The sequence below is a fragment of the Eutrigla gurnardus genome (assembly GCF_963514095.1).
Source record: "Eutrigla gurnardus genome assembly, chromosome: 21".
NCBI lineage: Eukaryota > Metazoa > Chordata > Actinopteri > Perciformes > Triglidae > Eutrigla > Eutrigla gurnardus.
This window is the reverse complement of record NC_139932.1, coordinates 16,427,588-16,446,647: the sequence shown is the minus strand read 5'-3', so window position 1 is coordinate 16,446,647 and position 19,060 is coordinate 16,427,588. Positions and strand designations below refer to the sequence as shown.

At 46.1% G+C, this 19,060-nt stretch overlaps 1 protein-coding gene across 4 annotated transcripts in view; it reads right to left on the bottom strand.

Annotated features, from left to right (window-relative positions):
• Positions 1–5,966: 5,966 nt before the first annotated feature.
• The window catches only part of LOC311032300 (filamin-C-like), a 36,403-nt gene continuing 23,309 nt past the window's right edge, over positions 5,967–19,060 (bottom strand). For 3 of the 4 annotated variants that reach the window (XM_084038975.1, XM_084038977.1, XM_084038976.1), the window contains 16 exons: positions 18,467–18,595; positions 17,912–18,085; positions 17,670–17,831; positions 17,290–17,493; positions 16,976–17,128; positions 16,727–16,849; positions 16,362–16,607; positions 15,535–15,804; positions 15,324–15,461; positions 14,738–14,853; positions 12,130–12,262; positions 7,735–7,911; positions 7,431–7,649; positions 7,099–7,305; positions 6,737–7,019; positions 5,967–6,693 (listed from right to left, as the gene is read on the bottom strand). In XM_084038975.1, coding sequence (XP_083895101.1) covers positions 6,832–7,019; positions 7,099–7,305; positions 7,431–7,649; positions 7,735–7,911; positions 12,130–12,262; positions 14,738–14,853; positions 15,324–15,461; positions 15,535–15,804; positions 16,362–16,607; positions 16,727–16,849; positions 16,976–17,128; positions 17,290–17,493; positions 17,670–17,831; positions 17,912–18,085; positions 18,467–18,595 — 2,639 coding nt within the window. In that variant the 3' untranslated portion in view covers positions 5,967–6,693; positions 6,737–6,831. The remainder of the gene's footprint in view (positions 6,694–6,736; positions 7,020–7,098; positions 7,306–7,430; positions 7,650–7,734; positions 7,912–12,129; positions 12,263–14,737; positions 14,854–15,323; positions 15,462–15,534; positions 15,805–16,361; positions 16,608–16,726; positions 16,850–16,975; positions 17,129–17,289; positions 17,494–17,669; positions 17,832–17,911; positions 18,086–18,466; positions 18,596–19,060) is intronic. The other variant, XM_084038978.1, reaches the window with a different exon arrangement.

Sequence of the window (19,060 nt, the reverse complement as noted above, 5' to 3'; positions counted from 1 at the left end):
TTTATCATCCCCCTCAACCTCCTCCCCCTTTATCCTCCTCCGCCATCCTCCCCCTCAACCTCCTCCCCCTTTATCCTCCTCCCCCATCCTCCCCCTTTATCATCCTCACCAATCCTCAACCTCCTCCCCCTTTATCCTCCTCCCCATCCTCCCCCATTATCCTCCTCCCCCATCCTCCCTCTTTATCCTCCTCCCCATCCTCCCCCTCAACCTCCTCCCCCTTTATCCTCCTCCCCCATCCTCCCCCTTTATCATCCCCCTCAACCTCCTCCCCCTTTGTCCTCCTCCCCCATCCTCCCCCTTTATCATCCCCCTCAACCTCCTCCCCCTTTAGCCTCCTCCCCCTTTGTGCTCCTCCCCCATCCCCCCCTTTATCATCCTCCCTCTTTATCCTCCCAGGAGTCTCAGAATAACTCGGCTTTATTCTCCACTGTCTATTTTTAGTGGAGCAGCAGAACCCCCCCCTCTCTCTCTCCCCCCCTCTCTCTCCCCTCCCTCTCTCTCTCCCCCCCTCTCCCTCCCCCTCTCTCTCCCCTCCCTCTCCCTCCCCCTCTCTCCCCCCTCTCTTTCTCCCCCTCTCTCCCTCCCCCTCTCTCTCCCCTCCCTCTCTCTCTCACCCCCTCTCTCTCTCTCCCCTCTCCCCTGTGTCTCTCTCCCCCCCCCCTCTCTCTTTCTCCCCCCACTCTCTCTCTGGTTCTTCTGGTTTCAAACATTGACTCGTCCCCCAGTGCATCATGGGACATTTTCAGGACCAGTTTAATAAATGTAGTTTTCAAAGCGGATCCACATTCAACAAAGTGATCAAACGTCACACACATCTGTGTGTGTGTGTAAGGTGTGTGTGTAATGTGTTTGTAAAGTGTGTGTGTGTGTGTTTGTAATGTATGTGTGTAATGTGTGTGTGTGTGTAATGTATGTGTGTAGTGTGTGTGTGTGTGTGTGTGTGTGTGTGTGTGTGTGTGTGTGTGTGTGTGTGTGTGTGTGTGTGTGTGTTCCCTTGAGATTGAAATCTCTGTTTGGAGTAGACCGGTTGCCAGTTACAGATTAAAAAGACAATACATGGCAACGTATAATAAAAGCAGGTAAAACACACACACAAACGCTACACACTCTGGTGTTCTCCTGACGCCTGTGACGTCGCCATGGTAAGGTAATGAAACATAAATGATGGATTTAATAATTTAGACAACAAAAGCCCAGGTGGCACCATCAGCAGTGCATTATGGGTAGTGTTCAATAAAGCTGTAAATTTCTTTCACAGCGATAGTGTTTTTATTTATTCATTATGTTAGTCTTAACCTAACTACGTAGTTTAGTCTCAACCTAACTAGGGAGTTTAGTGGTCTCAACCTAACTATGTAGTTTAGTCTCAACCTAACTACGTAGTTTAGTCTCAACCTAACTACACTCAACAAAAATATAAACGCAACACTTTTGTTTTTGCTCCCATTTTTCATGAGATGGACTTAAAGATCTAAAATTCATTCCAGATACACAATATTACCATTTCTCTCAAACATTGTTCACAAATCAGTCTAAATGTGTGATAGTGAGCACTTCTGCTTTGCTGAGATAATCCATCCCACCTCACAGGTGTGCCACATCAAGATGCGGATCTGACATCATGATTAGTGCACAGGTGTGCCTTAGACTGTCCACAATAAAAGGCCACCCTGAAATGTGAATTTTTTTGCTTTATTGGGGGTCTGGGGACTCACGAACCAGTCAGTATCTGGTGTGACCACCATTTGCCTCATGCAGTGCAACACATCTTCTTCGCATAGAGTTTATCAGATTGTCCACTGTGGCCTGTGGAATGTTGGTCCACTCCTCTTCAATGGCTGTGCGAAGTTGCTGGATATTAGTGGGAACTGGTACACGCTGTCGTATACGCCGGTCAAGCACATCCCAAACATGCTCAATGGGTGACATGTCCGGTGAGTATGCTGGCCATGCAAGAACTGGGACATTTTCAGCTTCCAAGAATTGTGTACAGATCCTTGCAACATGGGGCCGTGCATTATCTTGCTGAAACATGAGGTGATGTTCATGGATGTATGGCACAACAATGGGCCTCAGGATCTCATCACGGTATCTCTGTGCATTCAAAATGCCATCAATAAAATGCACCTGTGTTCTTCGTCCATAACAGATGCCTGCCCATACCATAACCCCACCACCACCATGGGCCACTCGATCCACAACATTGACATCAGCAAAGCGCTCACCCACACGACGCCACACACGCTGTCTGCCATCTGCCCTGATCAATGTAAACCGAGATTCATCCGTGAAGAGAACACCTCTCCAACGTGCCAGACGCCATCGAATGTGAGCATTTGCCCACTCAAGTCTGTTACGGCGACGAGCTGGAGTCAGGTCAAGACCCCGATGAGGATGACGAGCATGCAGTTGAGCTTCCCTGAGACGGTTTCTGACAGTTTGTGCAGAAATTGTTTGGTTATGCAAACCAATTGTTTCAGCAGCTGTCTGAGTGGCTGGTCTCAGTCAATCTTGGAGGTGAACCTGCTGGATGTGGAGGTCCTGGGCTGGTGTTGTTACACGTGGTCTGCGGTTGTGAGGCCGGTTGGATGTACTGCCATATTCTCTGAAACGCCTTTGGAGACTGCTTATGGTGGAGAAATGAACATTCAATGCACGAGCAACAGATCTGGTTGACATTCCTGCTGTCAGCATGCCAATTGCACGCTCCCTCAATGCTTGTGGCATCTGTGGCATTTTGCTGTGAGACAAAACTGCACATTTCAGAGTGGCCTTTTATTGTGGGCAGTATAAGGTACACCTGTGCACTAATCATGATGTCAGATCAGCATCTTGATGTGGCACACCTGTGAGGTGGGATGGATTATCTCAGCAGAAGTGCTCACTATCACACATTTAGACAGATTTGTGAACAATGTTTGAGAGAAATGGTAATATTGTGTATCTGGAATGAATTTTAGATCTTTAAGTCCATCTCATGAAAAATGGGAGCAAAAACAAAAGTGTTGCGTTTATATTTTTGTTGAGTGTATGTAGTTTAGTCTCAACTTAACTACGTAGTTTAGTCTCAACTTAACTACGTAGTTTAGTCTCAACTTAACTACGTAGTTTAGTGGTTTCAACCTAACTAGGGAGTTTAGTGGTCTCAACCTAACTAGGGAGTTTAGTGGTCTCAACCTAACTACGTAGTTTAGTCTCAACTTAACTACGTAGTTTGGTGGTCTCAACCTAACTAGGGAGTTTAGTGGTCTCAACCTAACTAGGGAGTTTAGTGGTCTCAACCTAACTACGTAGTTTAGTCTAAACCTAACTATGTAGTTTAGTGGTGTCAACCTAACTACGTAGTTTAGTCTCAACCTAACTAGTGAGTTTAGGGGTCTCAACCTAACTAGGGAGTTTAGGGGTCTCAACCTAACTAGGTAGTTTAGTCTAAACCTAACTATGTAGTTTAGTGGTCTCAACCTAACTACGTAGTTTAGTCTCAACCTAACTAGGGAGTTTAGTGGTCTCAACCTAACTACATAGTTTAGTCTCAACCTAACTAGGGAGTTTAGTGGTCTCAACCTAACTACGTAGTTTAGTCTCAACCTAACTATGTAGTTTAGGGGTCTCAAACTAACTAGGTAGTTTAGGGGTCTCAACCTAACTAGGTAGTCTAGTCTAAACCTAACTATGTAGTTTAGTGGTCTCAACCTAACTAGGTAGTTTAGTCTAAACCTAACTATGTAGTTTAGTGGTCTAAAGTAAAAAAGATCCTGATCCTGATTCTGGACTGATTCTGAGGCCATTAGAAGATCTGAATCCACCACAGAAGAAGACTGATGCTTCATACTGGCGTCACATGACCAGTAAATCATGTAGCCATGCCTCCGGTCTAGTTGCCGTGGTAACGTGCAGAAAGCAGGACTATAACAGAGTTAATCAGGCGTATCAGTCCTCCAGGTAATGAAGTCCAAACCCTAATCTGCTGCTGCAGCTGCAGGCGACCAATCACACGACAGCTGGAGCACAGCTGGATCAATGCAGCTGTGTGTGTGTGTGTGTGTGTGTGTGTGTGTGTGTGTGAGAGAGAGATGTGAGAGGGAGGTGTAACAGAGGTGAGAGGGAGGTGAGACAGGGGAGAGAGGGAGGTGAGACAGGGGAGAGAGGGGAGAGAGGGAGGTGAGGTCCATAATCAGGTTATTGTCTTTTAATTACCTCTCAGTCATTTAATTAAAGCCTCTCCCATCATGCACTGCTGCATCCTCCTCCAGCCAGCGAGGATCAACATTAACAGGCTCTGGGATCTGCTTCACTGAGGAGGACCCAGTGGATTACGTTAGATTACATTAGATTACAAGAGATAAATTAGAGAGGGGGCTGCACGGTGGTGTAGTAGGTAGCACTCTCGCCTCACAGCAAGAGGGTCTCGGGTTCGATTCCCGGGTCGGCCCTGGGTTCCTTCTGTGTGGAGTTTGCATGTTCTCCCCGTGTAAGTGTGGGTTCTCTCCGGGTTCTCCGGCTTCCTCCCACAGTCCAAAGACATGCAGGATGGGGATAGGTTAATTGATGACTCTAAATTGCCCGTAGGTGTGAATGTGAGAGTGAATGGTTGTTTGTCTCTACATGTCGGCCCTGCGATAGACTGGCGACCTGTCCAGGTGTACCCTGCCTTCGCCCAATGAGAGCTGGGATCGGCTCCAGCCCCCCCCCCGCTATCCCTCTCCACCCCTTCAGAATAAAATATCCCTCTCCACCCGCGACCCGGGGGGGCTGGAGAGGGATTATTCTGGAGGGGTGGAGAGGAAGCTTTTATTCTGGAGGGGTGGAGAGGGATATTTTATTCTGAAGGGGTGGAGAGGGATATTTTATTCTGGAGAGGTGGAGAGGAAGCTTTTATTCTGGAGGGGTGGAGAGGAAGCTTTTATTCTGGAGGGGTGGAGAGGAAGCTTTTATTCTGGGCTATCTATATGAATAAACACAATGAAAGCCCTGCGGCTCTCTGGACTCTTATAGAAGTTTTTATTTATTCTGTAAATAAAAAGCTCGGCGGAGCGTGAACACACATTCATAACCATCTCATGTAAGAACCAATCAGCACACAGCCACGTTGCCACGCCGACCAGCTGCTCAACAGCTGCTCAACACATCAGCTGACGCTCCTGTTCCTGTCATCGCTGTTGCAGCGTCACATGGTCTCATGGTCACATGGTCACATGGTCTCATGGTGGACCTCCAGGATCACAACCAGCATGTTTTCATTGTCAGCCCGGAGACTCTGAGACCTGAAGAATCTGAGACCTGGAGACTCTGAGACCCGGAGACTCTGAGACCCGAAGACTCTGAGACCCGGAGACTCTGAGACCTGAAGACTCTGAGACCCAGAGACTCTGAGACCCGGAGACTCTGAGACCCGAAGAATCTGAGACCCGGAGACTCTGAGACCCGAAGTCTCTGACACTCTGAGACCAAGAGACTCTGAGACCCGGAGACCCAGAGACCTGGACACTCTGAGACCCAAAGACTCTAAGACCCAGAGACTCTGAGACCTGGAGACTTGGAGACCCGAAGACTCTGAGTGGAGCAACATGTGTGGAGCAACATGAGTGGACCAACATGGATTGACATGAGTGGACCAACATGTGTGGACCCACATGAGTGGAGCAACATGAGTGGACCAACATGAGTGGAGCAACATGAGTGGAGCAACATGAGTGGACCAACATGAGTGGAGCAACATGAGTGGACCAACATGAGTGGACCAACATGAGTGGACCAACATGTGTGGACCAACATGAATGACTGAAGCTTTCAGAGGTCCATCCGGTCCAGCCAGGTCCAGGCCTTCAGAGGTCCATCTGGTCCAACCCGGTCCTTCAGAGGTCCATCTGGTCCTCCATCTGAATGAGTTCCAGCCTCCTTTCCTCTGACTCCCCCTCCTCCTAACTTTCGAAGGTAGTTGCCAGGCAACCAGGCTTGTTTCAAACTTGTATTTATTATAAATATAAAGTTTGCAACTTTTTCACATTTTCCTGATGGTTGAACCTTGTCTTTTATTTTCATATTTCTTCATATTTTAGTTTGTGCTCTCTCCTCAGTGTGGTGAACCTCTGCTGCTCCCTGGTGGCCGCCTGCGGCAAACATCAGTTGATATTTAACATGATCATTATGTCGAAGTATGAATCCGTTAAAATGTTTCTGTTATTATTTACTTTTCTAACTTTTAAAGATTCACGTTTACTTGATGGTTTTGAAACCAACTCAATAAATAAAGTTTATTGTGAGTCATTATGTGAACTTTTAAACTTGAAAGTATTTGTAAGAACGTCTCAGCTGTAAATACATTTTTCCACAAGAAAATGTTCTCTCAGTCCTGCTCTCCAGAGGATGAACCCTGGTCCTCTAGCGCCACCATGAGGCCAAACGGGTGTCCAGCTTCATTTAAATCTCTCAGCCAATCCAATCAGCAGACGACCAGCAGCGTTTCTTTGTGACAAGTCAGAGAATAAACTTTTATTCTCGTCAGGTCAAAGGTCAAAATATCAAACAGTTTAAATCAATTTCATTCATTCCTTTTTGATTTGACATAAAAAAAAACTCACTATAAAATAATAATGGCACTCTAATACTGTAGTGTTTCCTTCAACATTCACACCGTGAACTGATTGTCTTCTCCTTCTTCTTCTGGAGGAGGAAGAGGAGGAGGACAAGGAGGAGGACAAGGAGGAGGAGGAGATCGAGGAGGAGGAGCAAGAGGAGGAGGAGGAAGAGGGAGAGGAGGAAGAGGAAGAAGAGGAGGAGGAGATTTAGGAGGAGGAGCTGCAGCGGGAGGGACAGTGATGAAAAATACTAGGGGACAGTGAAGTGGAAGGGGCTCCCCGGGACCTGCTCGTCCCCCCACTTGACGATGAGGATGTAGCTGCCTTGCTCCTTGACGGTGTAGGTGACGTTGTACATCCGGTTGCCCATGTGTTTGACATAGACCTCCTCGCAGGGGGTCTTGGGTCCGTGGACCCCCACCATCAGCATGTTGGTGCCTGTTGAGACCAGAGACCAGAGACATTGATGAGGATCCTCTGGTTTAGTGTTCAGGACAGAAACGGAGTCGACCCTCACCTGCTCGGCTGCAGTCCACGGTGAACGAGTTCTTCTGACCCACGAAGGCCTTGGACAGACCGGCACCCCTGGAGACCACTTTACTTGCGTCTGAGGAGAACTTGGGTAAGGAGTTGAAGACTCGGCCCATCGCCGAGGACTTGGAAACTGTTTCCACAAGGACAGAGGAGGTCTCATGCAGACTGTGACCGCCGGACAGACGAGGTCCTGGAGACAGATTGAAAGACACATCAGCAGAACTCATCAACATCTGGTCTTTGATGACCTGCTAGCAAAGGTACCTTTAGGGCCCATGAAGGGAAACTCCAGTGATACCTGGCCCTTTGACCCACCTGAGACTTTGGCCTTGAAGGGGCTGCCTACGATGTGCTGGGGTCCTCCATACTTGATGGAGATCAGGTAGTTCCCAGGAGCCATGGGTGTGTAGGAGACCTTGTAGCCCTCCGGACTCTCCTGACAGTCCATCTTCACCTTGGACGGTCCATCAATGGTCACCGACAGAGCTCCAGATCCAGCGTTACACGTGTTCACGATGAACTCTGACGCCACACCTGCACCAGGACCGGCCCGGATGGACCCCCATTAAAATGTGCCTTCATTAAGAGCTTTGAAGGGTTTATTTGTATATCTGTATACCTGTGGTTCCTCCCTCCAGTCCTGGTCCAAAGGCAGACACCATGCCGGGGTCTCCGACCTGTCCTTGTTCTCCGACCCGGATGTTGAAGGGACTGCCGGGGACGTGGCTGCCGTTGAAACGAACGTCGATGGAATGAACTCCATTTTCCCTCGGGATGAACCGGATGGCGTGCTGGTCTGTTAGGAACACGTAGACTACATAAGACCCTCATAATGAACTCTGAGCTCAGTAACAGTCGCATTGTTAGTTGGACCTGATTTAGTTGAAGGAAGTTCTATTCACAATGGTAAAGAAGGCCAAGACAATGACAACCAAGAGCTATGTAGAGTTTAGTGTCCTCTGCGTAGTGACGAACATTATTATTGTGGTACGGGCGATGACGTGTAAATAATTAAATTAAAAGGTAACGACATCTTATTACAGAATTTTTTTTTTATCAGATTACAGATACATTTAGTAAACTTGCATGGGATTACCAGAAGGAGAAGAATTTTAAAATAAAGAATGATAAACTACCATAAACCCATACGCACAAATAACACTTTTTCACTGCAACTACACATTTTTTTGTTGATAGCAGGCTATTGCCAAAATGTATTGCCAAAATGTAACATATTTACGACCTTCTTAGTATTGCGCAAGCCTGGCCTACCGATAGCACAAGCCTGCACTGAGACGTGTGGAGACGTGACCCGGAGCTGAAGCTAATTAGTAGCAAGATGCCTCTCTTCTCTGCAGACGACTACCACAAACTTCTACAGAAGATTGCAGTACTAGAAACTAAAATGCACAGGTTAGAAATGAATGTGGAAGTATATGGACATTGTGGGAACGACAGCACTTTACCATGGATCCAAAACAGTGGACAAGATAATGCTAACACACTGCTAGTTAGCACTACAGAGAAACAGGAGGGCCACTGCAAGGTTATAAATCTACAAGTTATCTCTGGAACTCTCTTGGTGCTAAGCCTAAAAGTAAATCTCCTCCCAGAGAAATGCAAGGGCAATTAACAGGCAGAGCCCAGCGCAGCAAGATTTGTGATGCAACCGGCTGGTCTGCTTTACCATCCCGGCATAGCACCTCCTCAACCCCTGCTCCTAGCAGGACAGAGCGCTGGACAGCTGCTAAAGGGAGGAATAACAACAAACTTCCTAAACAACCATGTGTGCAACTGGAGAACAGATTTGCTCCGCTGCAGGATCCTGGATCCTCGTCCAACAACCTGGATACTTTTTCATCTACTCAAAACTGGGTAAGAGCCGAACGAGCTGAAAGAAACTCTTTTCCACCGAGGCATTTTAAGGGCCGGTTCGGAGCCGGTGCCCTATCACGAACCAGTTCTTCCTGTTTCCACAGACAAAGAGCCGGCTCTCGGCCAGGAAAACTGGTTCCCGAGTGGCCCCAACTCCTTGCTGGGCTGGAACCGGCCCAGGAAGAAGGTCTTGCTTACGTTAGGGGCTGGGGGCGGGGTTAACGCTCAAGGCGACGGGGGAAAATACGCTGCTGTGGAGTTTTACTAACGTTACTGTTCCCGGTAAGTTTCACTTTAAAAATGTTTCACCTCGTTGCAAACCAACGACACATTTCTGTTTAGTTTACCAAGCTAGTGATCACGTTCGTAACAGCAGCAACTAGTGGCTATGCTTCCTCGGGTAATGTAAGCTGACCGGCTAGCTAGCCAGCTAGCATGATATTGCTAACAACAACGTTAGCATGTCACTTTCTGACTGCCGTTGGCTCACTAGGTTCGCGTTGGTGGAAAAGGGGTATCAGAGAGTAAAAGGCTACAGGGAAAGCTAACGACTGGGCCTGAGACTCTGATTGTGGGTGACCCTGCTGTTAAAGATGTGAGAAGCTTTTGCAGTAAAAACACCAACGTTTTATGCTTCCCCAAGGACATCGTATCTGACATGAGAGAAAAAATCATGGATATCGTGACTGAGCACCCAACGGTGAAAAACATCATGTTGCACATAGGGTCAAATGATATTGTGAAACAGCAGTCTGAAGTACTGGAGCAAGACTTTTCTGATCTGCTAAACACAGTCAGCTGTCTGAATATGGAAGTGTCCATCAGTGGGCCTCCTCCACCAGTTGGAAAAGGAGTCGAGAAATTCTCGAGACTTTTGAGCCACCTACGTTCAGAAACTATGATATCTATAAAGAAAGACTTAGAATCTACAACCTGGAACTGAAAAATGCAAGACAATCCTTCTCGGACATCATTGCCAAAAACAACAGGCGACAGGCTAGGCGACAGGCTAACAAACCCTCCTGTGTCAGTAGCCCCTGAACTGCTTTCCACCAGGGCCTGCAATGACTTTGCCTCCGTCTTCACAGAAAAAATCCAGAAAATTAGACAAGCAGTCAATGCCTCCACATCAGGTGCAGGATAGGTGTTGTCCATGTGTCCACTCAAGGTCAATTCAGAAACCATGGCCAAATTTCATGTGACTAATATTAATATATATTAATATTCTGCCAACAGGCCTTTTCAAAAATGCATCAAACTGCATGACCCCAGATCTTTTACAGATTGTAAACACGTCTCTTCTGTTAGGTGTCTTCCCAAAGGCCTTGAAAACTGCTGTTATCAAGCCTCTCTTAAAAAAAGGATAATTTAGACACTTCACTAATGAACAATTATAGACCAATATCAAACCTCCCATTTCTGAGTAAAATCATTGAAAAAGCAGTTTTTAAGCAGCTGAACGACTTCATGGTAATGAACAACTGTTTTGATGTCTTCCAGTCAGGATTTAGACCACACCCCAGCACCGAGACAGCTCTTGTTAAGGTCTTCACTGACATCCACTTAAACACGGACAATGGTAGAATTTCAGTCTTGGTATTACTGGATCTCAGTGCTGCATTCGACACATTCGATCACAACATACTCCTAGGCCGTCTGGAAAACTGGGTGGGACTCACTGGCAGAGTATTAAAATGGTTTGAATCCTACTTGAAGGACAGGGACTACTTTGTGTCTATAGATAATTACACATCTGAGCGGGCAAAAATTACATGTGGAGTTCCCCAAGGCTCCATTCTGGGCCCTCTTCTGTTCAATATCTACATGCTTCCACTGGCTCAGATCATGAAAAACAACAAAATATGTTACCATAACTACGCAGACGATACACAAGTTTACATAACAATATCACCAGGGGACTATAGTCCAATTCCAGTAGTGATTAGATGCATTGAGCAAATCAATAACTGGATGGAGCAGAATTTTCTCAAGACAAAACTGAAATTATTGTTATTGGAGCCAAGGAAGAACGGTCAAAAGTTAGCACCCAGCTTCAAGCGGTAATGCTAAAAACCACAAACAAAGCCAGAAACTTAGGTGTAGTCATGGACTCAGACCTGAACTTCAACAGCCACATTAAATCAGTTACGAAGTCAACCTACTATCACCTAAAGAACATATCAAGGATTAAAGGACTTATGACAGGATTTGGAAAAAACTTGTAGACACTGTAACAGTGTCTTTACAGGTCTCCCTAAAAAGTCAATCAGACAGCTGCAGTTAATTCAGAACGCTGCTGCTAGAGTCCTCACTAAGACCAAAAAAGTCGATCACATTACTCCGGTTCTCAGATCTTTACACTGGCTTCCTGTCTGTCAAAGAATTGACTTTAAAATACTACTGTTGGTTTACAAAGCACTGAATGGTTTAGGTTTACCAAAATACATTTCTGAACTTCTGCTTAGCTACGAACCATCCAGACCTCTCAGATCATCTGGGACAGGTCTGCTCTGTGTCCCCAGAGTCAGAACCAAACATGGAGAGGCAGCCTTCAGTTTTTACGCACCACATATCTGGAACAAACTTCCAGAAAGCTGCAGGTCTGCTGCAAATCTCAGCTGTTTTAAATCAAGACTGAAGACTTTTCTGTTTGCTGCTGCCTTTCAGTAATCAATACTATCTGTGAACTTCTTATGCTGCACTGTAATTTCTATTCCTTGATATGATTGTTTTTATTGATTTATTTAAATTTTATTATTATTACATTTTTAAATGTATTTTATTATTGGCTGGTTTTAATGAGGTGTTTTTTCTGTAATGCTTTTCTGTAATGCATTTTAATTTTGCCTTTATTTTCTTTTAATTTTTTTTCACTTTATTGTATGACATGTTATGATGTGAAGCACTTTGAGACTGTCTTGTGTATGAAATGTGCTATACAAATAAAGTTGCCTTGCCTTGTTTTGCCTAGTGAAATATCAGTTATATCATGAAAATGTAGCAGTGCTATAAATAAAATTCAAAATAAGTGGGCCCAGACTTTCACCTTGTGGTACTCCTCATGGATTACTGCTGTGTTTTGACCTAACATCCTTTGTCTGGACAGTGTTCTCTGTCAGAAATGAGGCCTCGGTCTTACCGCTGTCCAGCTCCGTGATGAAACACTCCTCGATGGCTCCTGACGGGGTGTGGATCTTAGCATCGATCAGCCCTCTGGCTCCGTTCAGTTGGACAGCGAAGGAGGCCTCCTGCCCGACTTTCAGACCCATCTCCTGATGGGAAACAGACATGAAGACCACATGGGTGAAAACATCCGGCTGGTTCTATCCACACAAGCAACATTTATATGATTAATAAAATGAACAAACTGCTGTGAATGTAGAGAACTGATTGTCTGTTCTGTCTGCTGAGTGTGTTAGCAGCATTAATGTTATGTTGCTGTTGTCAGGAAGTAAGTGGATCTTAATCATTAGTAGGTCTTCAGCCTTCTATGAATGCTGTTCTAGTGATTTTAATCTGAGTCATTTATTTTTAAACGTGGGTTTTAAACTTATTATTAGGGCCCGAGCACCGACAAAGTCGGGCTGCAAAGCCCTATTGTTATTGTACTGTTGTTGTTATTGTATCATATTTAGCGATATGGTAGCGGTTTCGCATTCAGCCACGAAAAAGTTGCTCGCTTGCGCCACCTAGCGTGTCTATTCGCCAGCCCCGCCACACCGTTACTCTGATTGACATGAAATTCTGCACACATGTGCGGACAAGTGTCCTCTACAAAAAATCCTCTTGGAGTACCAAAATCTTGGATTTTATGAAAAACCTGACATTGCTCATTCCTTGGTGTGCATACTCGTTAGACCTAGCTGGGGTTATGGTCCAAAAAGGTTATGAATATATGGTTTTATTTAGAAGATATCGGCCAATGAACATAAGAGGGTTGTGCCACCAAAACACAATTAGCATAACTCCATAACCTTTTTCCCAATAATTACGAAACTCGAAACCTATGTTGCCATAGCTTCAAAGAAGATACATGTCAAGTTTCATAAAAATCGAGTAATGTGGGGCGCTTCCAAAAATTTCCAAAAATTGTCATTTTGGCCGTTTTTGGCTGTTTTTGGCCATTCACAGGGGTTGTACTAAATCTAACTTGGACTATACCGTTGATCCGATTGATACCAAAATTGGATATATGGTTGGAAAGGCCTGAAGGACAAAAAGTTACCCAAAGATGTTCCCAAAGTTTAGGGGCGTGGCCAGGGCGACGCCATGACTGCGCTACTATTTTGAACCTTTGCCAAAGGCATTAAAGCTGTTATAACTTCAGCACTTCTTCTCCAATCTGCTCCAAAATATTCATACTTGATAAGAGTCCCATCCTGAACACATCAGCACTGCAATATTGACGCACAAAATATTTTTCCTAGATAGCCCATGTGGAGATGTACAAAAAAGCCTCTTGGAGCGACCGCCTAAAGTCAACATAAAGTGGGCAAAAAAAATGTTTTAACCACCTGCGTATCAGCTCTGTGACTGTAAATAGTGGGGGAGGGGAAGGAGAAACACTATAAAGAGATGTCAGGAAGGCATGGAGAAGAAGTGACCTCTGTCACTGTTTAACACCAGATCAACACTCATGAAACTTTCCACACCTACTAATGATTTTACACATTGTCTCATCTGCTCCACACTTAGCACGCACCTCAGACAGCAGTCAGGGAGATAGATGGCTTTGGATGTCGATCGCTTGTGTCTAAACTTGCGGCCGCAGCACAGGTAGGCAACTGCGACGCTGCCGTGTGACCGCAGGCACTCCACGACCGCATGTGAGAGATGGATGCCTTTGAATGTGAATCGCTTGTGTCTCAACTTGTGCCACGAGCAGGCGGCCGCAGCACAGGCAGCGTCCACGACACTGTTCTGTGACCGCAGGCACTCCACGGCCGCATATGAGCGAGGGCCAGTCACGATACTGCTTGCAATTTTTTAATTTTAATTCCAACCCTTATAATCACACGGTTCTTCTGTGTGAATAGTTAACCATCGTTGTTTTATCTGAAGCAGCTTTATATGTCATTTGTTTTTTAAATTGTGCTGTATGCATTAAATTCATTATTATTGTATTATTTCCATTTTGACGCTTCATGAGCTTTTCAGTGTTTATCTAATTCATGTGTTTTCTCATCTGAGCAACAAACAGAAGAGAAATCTCTTGTTCTTGGTTCTTTAGCGCCACCATGTGGTGTTGGGTGTTCAGATGGACTGATGGTCCAGAGGAGGCCCAAAAGACCTAACCTCCTAAATTATCTCTTATTGACGATCTTCAACCTTTGTGGTTGTTTTGTCGTGAGTATAAAATAGTCGTGTGATCGTCAGTAAACCGAAGCTGACTGTCCTTCCAAGGATCTGGCATTGAGACTCTTTGCTCATGTCGTCATCTGACAAAGAGCCTTTCTGAAAATATACCGGACCAAATATATACAGACTTTATATATAAACAGACTTGATATATAAACAGACTTTATAAATAAAGAGCTGCAGTTACATTTACATACATATGAAACCAGAAATAGTCTCTCAGTCAGAAACTAATAATACATGATTCACCGTCGATCCAGAAGTCACCTTCAGGGTAGCAGATGACACACACACACACACACACACACACACACACACACACACACACACACACACACACACACATATGAGCTCAGCTGTTTTATAGAATGAAGGTGGCGTGTTCTGACCTGCAGGCTGGTGATGGTGAGGCGGCGGGCGTCGTCGGACAGCGTGGCGATGGGGACGACGAACGGAGAATCGGGGACGTGTTCGTCGTTGAACTTGATGGAAACCTCGTAGTCGCCTGGAGAGGACGGGGGGAGCAAAGGGCCCGCCGGGAAGACAGTAGCTTTTAATATTTATCATGTCACGTTCATATCTCTGCAACAGAAGACTCTCCAGCTCAGCACAAAGAAGACACACATATAGAGGTGAGATGCTGGGCAGAGAAGGCATCTGGGGGGGCGGGGCCAACATACTCATCTCCATCCTATCGATTTTGTCCTGACTTAGCTTATAGATGTCAGAGTTTGACTTTTCAAAGCAGTAAAGAGAGTTCAGACCATCACCTGTTTATAGATGTGGGTGTCGTCTGCATAGTGATGAATATAAACATGAGTTTATGGATACATCTTACAGATAACATCAAATGAAAGGGTGTGGGACCAGAGTTGAGCCTTGTGGTACTCCAGACACATACAGATACAGGAATCCAGACTATATATACGTATATCAGGGATTAGATCTGATCTAGAGTCTATGTTAGAGTCTCACCAGGCTCCTGAACCACGTAGGCGACTCCACACGATCCATCCTTCCTGTCTTCAAAGGTTATCTCGGCCTTGCTTGGTCCCTCCACAGCGATAGACAGACCTCCAGCTCCGGCCTCTCTGGTCCAGATACTGAACTCAGCTGAGAAACAAACGTTTATCACCGTCAGTGTTACACATCCCAAACAGGAAACTGTGATTCTTTAAAAACCCACCTGGGATCCCTGCCACTCCTCGGTCCAGCCCAGTCCCTCCTGCTCGGACCTTGTGGGACCCTCCCTCTCCCAGGGGCCCCACAGTGAACTGGAAGGGGCTTCCAGGGACGTGCTGGCCCCGGTATTTCACGTTCACGGTGTGAGCTCCCATCTCCTGAGGGATGAAGCGGACGCTGTAGGTGCTGTCTTCCCCTCGGATGATCTCGGCGTCCTCCGTCTTTCCTCCAGGACTCGTCACCTGAGCCGTCATCTCCTGGATACCGGTCTCACCTGAGGGACGATGAGGACCAGGACCAGAGGGTAAAAGACAAACATGGATGAGATGGTTTTTAAGTGTTTACCTGCATGTATAAAACTTTAACAGTGACTCAGATGATTAGTTATTCAATATCATGCAAATTAGTCATCACCATTGTTTTATCAAAACACAATTATAACTTTCATAACCAGGAGAGTTTTTAGGGAGTAAAGTGAATGACACATAAAACATCAGCGGTCAGATGTTACTGTAGTTCAGATGTTACTGTAGTTCATGACTACAGTCAGATGTTACAACCAACCAACAGTCAGATACAACACAAACACCAAACGACTGTTATGTGTTCCCTTACATCCCCATCCAACTGAACATTATTGTTTGAACCGTTTAAACCATAATGCACACATTCCCAGCCGAGTGTTTAGATGAGGAATCAGTTGATTTAATTCCTACTCCTATTCAAGTATCAATAAAGTTAGAAACTCTGAACGAACACACACACACACACACACATACACACAGACACACACACACACACACGCACACACACACGCACACACACACACACCCTCCTGCAGCGGCGGCGGTCTGCTGCCACTGAATCCTCCCAGACTGTCCCTGGCCAGGAAGTCCCCGAAGACGTCCCTGAAGGGGTCTCCCACCTGGGTGCTCTCCTCCACACGGACCTCCCTCTTGGTCTCCCCGGCTCGGGTCTTACTGATCTCCGTGCGCTCCGTCCGGGTGTAGGTGTGGCTGCTGCGGGTGAAGGTCCGGGTCAGACGCTCCTGAGCCGAGACCATGTGAAACCAGTTCCCTGGGACCGGCGGAGGAGGAAGGAGGACAGCAGGGACACAGAGCAGGAGGTGAAGAGGAGGGAGCAGAGAGGACAGGTGGGGACAGATGCGGTGAGGTGACAATGATATCATAGCTCACCTGGGATTTTGAGGTTGAGGTCACAGGTGCTGCCCACGGTGGCGATGGAGGGAGCCTGGCGCTTCCTGGTGATGCTCTCCTTCATCCGGCCCTCGCCGAACACCTTCACCGTGAATGGACTTCCTGTCAGACAGCAGACGAATAACTCATAGGTTTGTCGTCTAATGCTAACGTTGGTTCTGTTTGGCTTGTATTAACAGTTGTGGGTATGGGTCTGGGTTATGGTCTGGGTCTGGGTTAGGTTGGTACCTGGGACATGTTGGTCAGCAAACTTGATGTTGATGATGTAGTTTCCTGGTTCGGTTGGACAGTAGGTGACTTTACAGGTCCCGTCCTCCACGTCCTCACAGTTAATGTCCACTTTACTGGGACCCTCAATGGACAGACCCAGACCGCCGTAACCTGAGATACACACACATATATATATATACGGTCCTCAAATATATATATATATATATATATATATATATATATAGAGAGAGAGAGAGAGAGAGAGAGAGATTGGTTTTGTTCTCAGCTCTATAACAAAGTGAATCTTGGTTAAATAAAGGTCTTGGTCGTACCGGCGGTCCTGGTGTCCACGATGAACTCGGCCACCTCCAGGGTGTGACCCTCCACCAGACCCTGACCGTAGACCTTCACCTTACTGGCATCTCCGATCTCCGACTGACCCACCATGATCTTAAAGGGACTGTTGGTCACGTGTTTCCCGTTCTTCTTCACGCTGACCACGTGTTCGCCGACCTCTTTTGGCGTAAACGAGATCCCTGCAGACGAGAGCAACTGGATCAGGAACCTGGTCTGGAAACCATTCTGTCTGCAGGTTTTTACTTCAACATGATTGTGTCTTATGAGCTCTTAGCTAATGTTAGTTTAAGTTACAGGTGGACAGAGAAGTTAGTCTTTCTATGTGGACCTTGACCAGAACTGGACCAGAACCAACCGATGTGTCTGTTGGGGAGCCTCTTCAGCAGACACGGCTCCTCGTTCCCGGACGGTGCCCTGATGCTTGCCGTCAGACTGCTCAGGTCCGTCTCTGTGATTTTCAAGGAAACATCTGTTGCTGTGCCGACGTTGAGCTGAGACGTCCTCATGGAGTCGTCTCCTGGAGACCAAGAAAACAGGAAGTCCATATTAAACATGCAGATAATGAACTAGTATGAAGACTCCAGGAGAGTCCCGTACCGGTGATCTTGGCGGTGAAGGGGCTGCCGGGGATGTGCTTGTCGTCAAACTTGACGATGATGTTGTAGTCTCCGGGTACGGTGGGCAGGTAGGACACGGTACAGGTCCCGTCTTTGTTGTCTTGACAGCTGATCTCGGCTTTAGATGGACCTTCAACCGCCAGAGACAGACCACCTGCAGACCGATAAACGGGACTAACTGTACTAGAATACCTCGACTCTACAACCAATCAGAACAACAATAAGACACTGCTGGAATTAATGAATGGTACAGAAGAATTATTAATGAGACGTGATATCTGTGGTTTAATCAACAACAATGAAATTAGAAGTGAAACTAGAGGAGGAACATATCTCTGTGTCCACTGATACATCCAAACAGGACTCTTACCTAAATATCATCAGATGTACTAATAAAACAAAGAAATAAGAAATAATAATAGAAGTCATTTTCACATTCATATATTTTCTCTCTGCAATTAAAGAATATATGGAATATATCTAAAAATGTATATGCTTATAAGAGCAAAGTGTTGCTCTGTTCTGGTCCTGATACCTTCTCCAGCGTCTTTGGTAACGATGGTGAAGGTGGCCGGTCTGTTCACTGTGCCGTGACTCAGACCAGGACCATACGCCGTCACATGACCACTGTTGATGGCGTCCACGTAGAACTGGAGTGGACTTCCTGTCAAGAGACCATACAAGAGGTTTACGAAGACAGAAGTTTGATCCAAGGTTCAGGACAACGTCTCATTCATCCTAACATTAAGCCATTTGCTGATGATACTCTATTATAGTATATACTCTACTCAACTATATATATATATATATATATGTGTGTGTGTGTGTGTGTGTGTGTGTGTGTGTGGAGAAACCAGAGACTGTCTGTGGTCCCCCAGAAGTCTAGATAGTAGCTCACATTAGTCCAGAGACCAGACCAGACTATGTGGAGGAACCAGAGACTGTCTGTGGCCCCCCACAGGTCTAGATAGTAGCTCACATTAGTCCAGAGACCAGACCAGACTATGTGGGGAACCAGAGACTGTCTGTGGCACCCCACAGGTCTAGATAGTAGCTCACATTAGTCCAGAGACCAGACCAGGCTATGTGGAGGAACCAGAGACTGTCTGTGGTCCCCCAGAGGTCTTCG